This window comes from Ostrinia furnacalis, unplaced genomic scaffold (assembly GCF_004193835.3).
Source record: "Ostrinia furnacalis isolate ACB-3 unplaced genomic scaffold, ASM419383v2 OfSCF7348, whole genome shotgun sequence".
Taxonomy (NCBI): Eukaryota; Metazoa; Arthropoda; class Insecta; order Lepidoptera; family Crambidae; genus Ostrinia; species Ostrinia furnacalis.
In genome coordinates this window covers 625,743-634,020 of record NW_021137587.1, presented here as the reverse complement: position 1 = coordinate 634,020, position 8,278 = coordinate 625,743, and the positions used below count along the sequence as shown (strand labels likewise).

The window sequence follows — 8,278 nt, the reverse complement described above, 5'->3', positions numbered from 1 at the left end:
TATTTCTTTTATACATATTAATACACTAGATCTCGCTGATTTCCGTATAAAAAGTTGGGGGCATATAAAAAACTAAAAGTACCAGTGAGCCAAGAACTATTTTTCAAAATTATATCTCTCCTGGCCTGGAATCTTGTCTTCATTGCAACACTTGACTTGCACTTGATTTGCATTTTTATTGTTTTGAATATTATGGGATATTTTTTTTTGTAATAGTGACAAGTAATAACCATAATTAACGAAATAGAGTTATTAATTGCTCTACATATTTTTCTACATAACAACCAGAGCGTGCGCTTACTGAAATCATAAAAAACCTCCGATGTAACGATCACGATAGAACGTTGTATGTTTTCAGTGAGACAAGTGAGTTTTATTAGCGGTTTACGTTGCCACGAGCGTCACGAGCCGATTTGGCAGTGGTGTTCTTGCGGCAGCGAGGAGAGAACGCGTCGTCGCCCGGCGAGTATCGCACGCGCTCGTTCACGATAAATATTTAGAGCCAAGAAAGCAAACCGGTTTAAAATAAAAGTAACTATTCGATAAATAAATAAATAACCCGGACGGACATTGATTTTCTCTAAAATGTACTTGGGAAAACACGGAAAATGCGCCTGAACGTTATTTGAAAAACGGAATCGCGAGTTTTTTTGTTGATGAAATATTAGTGAACTTAAAAATGATGATGGCCAGTGCGAAAATTATGAGGGAGTGCAGCTCGGAACTGAGTTCGGACGTGCGCTCGCTGTCCGTGGCGTCCTCCACGGAGGAGCAGGAGTCCACCACCACGGAGTCGGAGTACACGGAGGAGGAGAAAGAGTACGAGCTGGACGATCTGCAAATACTCAAAACTATTGGTAAGTGAAGTATTTCACCAGATGGGAATTACCATCCCATCATGTGGAACAGATGCACCTCTTGATCCCGGGTTCGATTCACGGTCGCGTCAATTTTAGAAACGATCTTTTCTGAATTAGCTCTTAGGTAACTTTCAGCAAAAATCTGTCGACTGATCGTATCCTAGGGATGTAGAACTTGAGATCATGATCGGTGCATACGTGCGTAGTTTTAATATTACGAGTAATCATAAATCTTTCTACTGTTCATAAAAAAAACCTCATTTTTATTCCTATTTATTTAAGTAATTTTGTTTTCATTTGAATATTAAAAGTAACAGACATTACCTAGTAAACTTTTAAATTACTTTAGATAGCGTCTGTAGACTTTGCCTAATAAGTATTTAGTGCGTGCGTGGGTTCTAAATCTTTTTATGATTTAATTTACGTTACTTTTCATAGGAGAAATATTTTACTTTTAATATTTGCAAACCTTTAACAGAAACTTTCATAATAATATATTACTGGTGGTGTAAAATACCCTAGCATCCGGCACTAAATTATTTATATCGCAACAGAATCGATTGCAAGTAATCTCTTTAAAGTAGGTATTAAAATTAAAAGATATTTAATTAAAATTGATTGATAGAAATATTATTTGAAAAGTGTACAGTACAAAACCCTTGATTTAATTGTGAGGTTGTGTACTTTCTGCTGCTTCCGGAATCCACATATACAGCCAGTAGCGAATGTCCTTCCAAAACATTTTGAACCATACGATTAGTAATGGAGTCTATTAGGAGCGTAGAGTTGCTTATGGTTCTTTTTTTTGTTTCTCGATATACTCAGAATTAGCGGATTCGAATTTTATAAAATAATAGATAAAATATTATTTTCAAGCCTTATATCACTTGATCACCTGTGGTAACAAGTGTTTTTATTATAATCTTAATATGGGTCGCTCGGTACGCAGTTCAGTAGAACATGCTCGTGCACTTTCATTTATACATAAGTATAACTGCCATTAAAAGATAATTGCACATGTAGCGACTAATGAGGACTTCGATGGAGTTCTCAGAACACATCAAGCATTCATAAGGTAGACCAAAGCTGTAAAATATAAATCATTTAGCGTCTCAGCAACCCACACGGTGACATTATGGCAAGTTAATGCGTTTTCTCTGGAAAAACAATATGAGTAGCGTACACTGTCTGCAGTTCGTAAGAAGTTAAACACTTCTTTGCATGTCGTGGCCCATTTTTTGTGCACTGACTCAGTCGACTTAGCTGGCGCATTTAAAAATAAATTTTATAAACTTTTTCAATATTTTTAACAAGTCATTATTGTTTAAATGATAGGTATATCTTACTTATTTTATTCTTTATGCTAATTTTCTTGCGACTGTACCTAACTTACTTATTTTTTATTTTTTTATTACAGATAAAAAAATACCATAGGTTCATTGAAGATTATGTAGAAAAATCAAAGCTCTATCTCGGCAATAATATTGAGATTATTTTTACGACAAATATTGTGTTACTTTTTGGTACGAGTTTTCGTTCGTTCGTTCGTTCGTTTCAGCCAAATGACGTCCAAATGAATTGACCTCTTTCTCGAAGTTGGACCTGCCTAACTGGACTGTTTGTCCCAGGTATACATAATTGTCAACAACTTCGAGTGTAGAGTCTCCAACCTTCAGAGAAGTGGGTGCAACACGGACATTAGACATGATTTTTGTCTTGTCCATGTTCATTCTGAGGCCCACTTGTTGAGAGGCTCTACTGAGGCCATCGAGCATTGTGCCTAGATCCTCCAAGGTCTCAGCCATTACTACGATATCGTCCGCGAATCGAAGGTGGGTGATGTACTCGCCTTTGATATTTATGCCAAATACGCTCCAGTCCATAAGCTTGAAGACATCTTCCCGGGCGGTGGTAAACAGTTTTGGAGATATGACGTCTCCCTGTCTTACCCCGTACGAGTATTATTCCTAGTAAAAGCATAGTAAAAGTGATTTCTACTGATGATCACATTGGCGTCCTCACAATATTTATGCGATTCCGGTCTGTAAACTGCTTAATATCCGGTTAATGCAAAATAAGCTCTTAAAAGGATTTTATACAACTTGGTTGTAAAATATTGCAAGATAAATAGCGTCAATAATTATTACCTAGTTTAATTTAATTAATTTTAGTTACTTTTTATCTGCTAAACGTCTCAAGAAGTAGGTAAACGATTTGTTATCGTCGCCATATATTGGACTTTTTATAAGTATGTATGAGTAAATTCAAATAATGTTAATTTTATTTGGTTTTAACAATATTTACTTTAAAACTAATCTTTTTAAATCACTTCGCAATTATTTCGAAATGTAAACTGTGATTTCTCAAATGACACCTAAAAATGGCGTTTCGTAGCGAGACCAATTTTAGCATTATTAATGGTTATTATGTTAATTAGTAAATAAAAAAAACTAAATTAATAAAATCTTGCATGGGGAATTAATGTCAATGGTATAATAAAGGAGAAAGTAGAATCTTATTAGCTTAAATAAATATAACAGATATAATATCATCTGAACCATTGCATTATGAATATCTAATCGGATGTTTGATTATATTTTTATTTAAATTTATAATCCGGATATGTATCTTCTTGATTCTTAAAATTATAAAGCTAAATTAAATGAGGCCCAATTTGTACAGTAGACTTTCTGTGCAAATAAATCAAAATTCAATCACGAATTCAATCAGCGCCAAGGAATATGGGGGAATTAGATCAGCAAGTACGCCCATGAGTTACATGTACCTACTTGTCTACTTGTACATGCTCGATAGAGTGTCGTAACACAGACAAGGGTATTTAGGGATTGATATGGTATCAGTGAAAGTGGTTATGGATGGACGGCGATCAGTAATCTGCACGCGACCTGATTCTACTCATAAATGGGGCAAGGTCGATCGAGCCACATTCAGCTGACCTAGTAGGATAATTCAGCTGGCGGCTCCATATTTACGCACCTCTCAATAAATTCTATTGTACTTGAGTTGAGTGAGCCACATTTTGTATTGATCTGAAAGGTCAGTAAAATTAAATAAAGTACAGTATAGGATGTTACATGACCCTGCTGTTTCGCGAAAAAAAAGGTTGGCTAATGTTAATTAAGTAAGCGTAAAAAATAAAAATTAAAGAAAAGAAAGCTCCTAGTATGTAATACTATTAAAAAAATCTCCTTAGAACATTTCAGAAATAATGTGTTAACATTTTCTATCTATAACAGTAAAATCTAGATGCTACCTACTTGCTACTTACCCACTTAGGTGTAAAGTGATAAGTGGTTCCGCCGTCTCTACTTTGGAAGAGCCAAATATATTTATTGGTTTGCATTTTTTTCCAACATTTTTCACGGTCTGTTCCATTAAGAAAAAAAAAATCTGAATGTGCATAAAAATGTAGCTGTTTTTAGACACGCGTTTTTCAACAAATAGCTATTCGCTTCTGAATAGGCGAGTAGGATTTTGCAGGCTTATTCCACTATTCCCCATTGACAATCCCCGTTTACGCCAATTGGAGCTTATAATGTTAAAAATAAAATCCTAATATAACGGGGAATTTATAGTGAACAAAAAGTTCACTAATCCCCGTTGACAGGGATTGTCAACGGGGAATAGTGGAATAAGCCATTTTGCACACGCATAGCAAGTTATTATATTTCAGTACAATACAATGTAGGCAACTGTTACTGTAAACGGCTCGCTTGTACTTCACATTATAGGGGCGAAACAGAGCGCGTAGTGTCTCAGGTCTCAGGACGCGTGTCGTGGGCCGAGTTGGTTGTATTGTCCCTCGGTCGTTGACACAGAAGGCTTCCAATCTCTCCTTCCATCATGCTACAGGTTTCAGGTCAAAAACTTCAGGAGATATTCAGTCGCGTCCGAAAAAGCGTCAATAAACGACGCTTTTAAAAATAAATGGTACTCATCAAGGTACATTTCACACATCGTAGTAATTTATGATTAAATGTTTCCGTCATCCGGCGTTAGTGTCATGAGTATTGAGTTTTCATGTTGTTATGGATAAATATTATTTAAGCTAATTTACTAGCTATCAGTCAATAAGTACACACAGGTAGTGCAAGTATAATAAATTATCTCACACTAATTGGAATACCTACAATCTACCTACATGCCATTTTTTGCTCTACATAAGATTTTTATCAAGTACGTAGTCTATACTGTAAAGTCAATGGAAAATGGAATGACAATGGAAAATTCTTGATCATGAAAATACTAATCAAAAAGCTTATCGTATTTTTATATTTTGCAACTATGTTTATTATTAACGTTTCATTCAATGCCGATAGACAATGTTGAATTTCATTCCGGCAAGGAATGCAAACACATAAGTATAAATATTATGAGTTTTGCGCACGCGACCGATTGTTTTGTCACGCGTGATTAGCGGCAGATATGTGGGGCAGTGTGCCGCGCCCGCTGCTCCTGCGCACAGCAAACAGGAAGCATGACGCGATTAATAAATAAATATACACCATTTTATCTGAATTAAACTCACCTCAATTCCATTCGCGTTCGCATAGAGTGATCCCTAAACAAATTAGGTAAGTGACTAAACTATTTAGTTAACACGCGGACGTCGGCTGCTAAAATAAAATTGCGGGCACCTGAAACCGCTCACGTTGGTCTAGTTCAGTTTAAAAGTAGTACGTAAGTGGGCACATCCATTAATGTTATGAGATGTCTGTTTTTATTGGTATTAAATAGCCAACCATTATTAATACTTTCTGTCTTAGTTAGTTTATGGTATGCGTTGATGGACACTGGCTTTGTCGGTTCACATAGTTCACGCACACTCTTACTTAAGCTCATTGAAGTTGCCAGTGGAGTCAAATTAAGAAAAGAAAGTTAAGAACAATGTGGTAGTCTGAAAGCGGCGTGCAGCGGAGATGGAACCGGTCGCAGCCGGCGCATAATACACCAGTTATTTCCACGTTCACACTGGAGTGAAAAGATAAAAACGTTAAACGACACTTATGTAACTATGAATAAAACACCGAAATCACATCGGCGGAAAAAGGAAACGCTTAGTTCATTTCTCGGGTCATATGTGTCACGTTAAATATACAAACGGATATTCTATTCACCTAACGAGTTTTTGGTAGAGGCAAACTCCAAGGTTTATATGGCTCTGATTGTCAATATTGTTTGTGATCACGTATTTAGGGCATTGTTGTAAGTGGTTTGAGTCGTTTGAAGATATGCAGACCCTCATGGCGGCACGTAACGCAGGCGCATCGGTGCTCTGCCCTTGGCCGTTTTCCACACTCTCCTGACAACCTTAGGTTATTATTAATAATATGAACTTGTAATCACAAACTCGCATGCGGGTGGCGGAGGTCAGTTATTGTCGATTCAAATTATGTATTGATATCGGTTAATAAATCCTGAAAAAAAAACGAAAGAAATGCAGTGAAGAAAGTCTCTACATTTCATTTCATTTAATTGCTGCAACAAAATATGAATTTTAATAAGGCAGCAGTATTTAAGGATCTAGGTATATTTCATTCGAACATCGGGTCAATAATTAAAGAGCTAGGCTTCTAAACATTAGATCTCGGAGGTATACTAGAGTTAAGCATGATTTGCCGTTGTCGGTAGTACATTCACTTAAACCCAGGTAACTATAGGTCAACCAGGTGATCTGACAGATATTGGTTTGCGGTTTAGTGCCATTATTTCCACGCTGAATAACATCGGGTTTACTTATTTACCTTAATCAAACGTCACGACTAAACAGAGCATTGAAAAATGTTTATTTGTAATACCTACTTGCATGATAAAACAAGCCATTGTATTATGAAATATTTTCTATTGTTGTTACAATAATGTTCTCGCTATGTTATGTAATCTCGTAGTTAACTGGGTAATAATATTGAGTGTTAGTATAGTGTTAAAAAGTAACAAAATTTTTATCAACCTGTAACCCTTTTAAAAGTCAGCACTTCAGGTTTGTCAACAACCGGCTATGTGCGTATTGTGCGTGCACCCAGTAAACATAAACAAATTAATTTTGAGCGCTGTCGTGCCTTATGTAACATCCTGCGTCCGCGCGTCTCGCGTTAACGTTCGCGTCGCGACTTGCGACCTGCGCCTGCGCAAACGCGTGTAACTTTCTCCGCCGGTACTGCGCAGCCGTGACATTGCCTTATCGGCCACCGTGCCATGTAGGGGTAATCACACAAGTTACGAACAATGCACACAATAAAAAAATCAATTGCACTGCAGTATTGTTTGAGCGGAACATGCATAGAATTTCAAACAACAATTGATAAGAGCGCGCTCGTTTTCATCCATAAAAGCTATGCAACAAATAGGCTATTGCAGGAAATATATTAATTTACCTAAAACAACCTTATTAAATGTCTTTCAGTTAAAATTGCCTGTCAATTGTTTCAACAAATTACCTAGGTACCTTTAATAAGAAATTGTTCGAAAATATAATATTAAGTATTCATAAAATGTTTACGATTAAGTAAACTGTAGCTTTTTACAGTTTCTCAAGTGGATATTTTAATGGGTGAGGTTTCTTTAATTCTTGAAATGATACTCGTATGAAGAGCTCGTTGTAATAATGCGGTATACTAAATTATCATAAAATTTGCATTAACACACAAAATGTTTCCCACGTCTTCCTTTTCACTCGATCTCTTCGCTTCTAGTAATGAGCGACAGGGATAATGGTCGGTCTGGCACTTAAAACATTCAACGGGATGATTTTTGTGTCAACAGCCATTAAGTCTGTAAAAATCAAATAACGCGTGAACTAATCGATAGTCGCGTCGAAGTGGTTATGCAACATTATTTAACGCACGTACCCAGTGACGATTTTAGTTCTATTAGAAGAAGCGAAAAAGTGAAATGTTTTCGAGAGTCGCACGAAAGTGGGGACGAGAAGCAGTTTAAGGTGAAGCGGGTGTTTGTCAGCGGAAACTTGATAGGCAACGGATTTCACAAGATATTCCTGTGTCGCACAAACGTGATTAACATGCTCCGCTGCCTTGGGCTCTCTACGCGATGTGCGATGCTGCTCACTGCCGCGGTATAACGCTGCTTGTCCGTTAAATCATCCCATTTCTTATCCAATTTCACAATGTCTCCAACGATTCGATTACCTAGTCAGCTATATGAGGATTGCTGTTATAGGCAGAAGTAGAGTAAAGCGATGCACATTTTACTCGGCGTTTATTTTGAAAGAGCGATTTCTTCAAAGTGAGAGATAACAACAAGTGAAAAATTACCTGACGAAATTCAGGCAATCTATTGTGTGTCCTAATAATCTATTTAATGATATAAAAAGAGGTGATGTGGTATAAACTGTGCGATTTTCCGTTAAAGCCGACCTACTTCGCTGCAGAGCGTGCTCC

At 36.8% G+C, this 8,278-nt stretch overlaps 1 protein-coding gene across 1 annotated transcript in view; it reads left to right on the top strand.

The window, feature by feature from the left end:
• The first annotated feature begins 406 nt into the window (after nucleotides 1–406).
• Nucleotides 407–8,278, top strand: part of Pka-C3 (Protein kinase, cAMP-dependent, catalytic subunit 3) — a 38,501-nt gene continuing 30,629 nt past the window's right edge. The window contains exon 1 of the mRNA XM_028320093.1: nucleotides 407–857. Within this exon, the coding sequence (XP_028175894.1) occupies nucleotides 680–857 (178 nt within the window). The 5' untranslated portion in view covers nucleotides 407–679. The remainder of the gene's footprint in view (nucleotides 858–8,278) is intronic.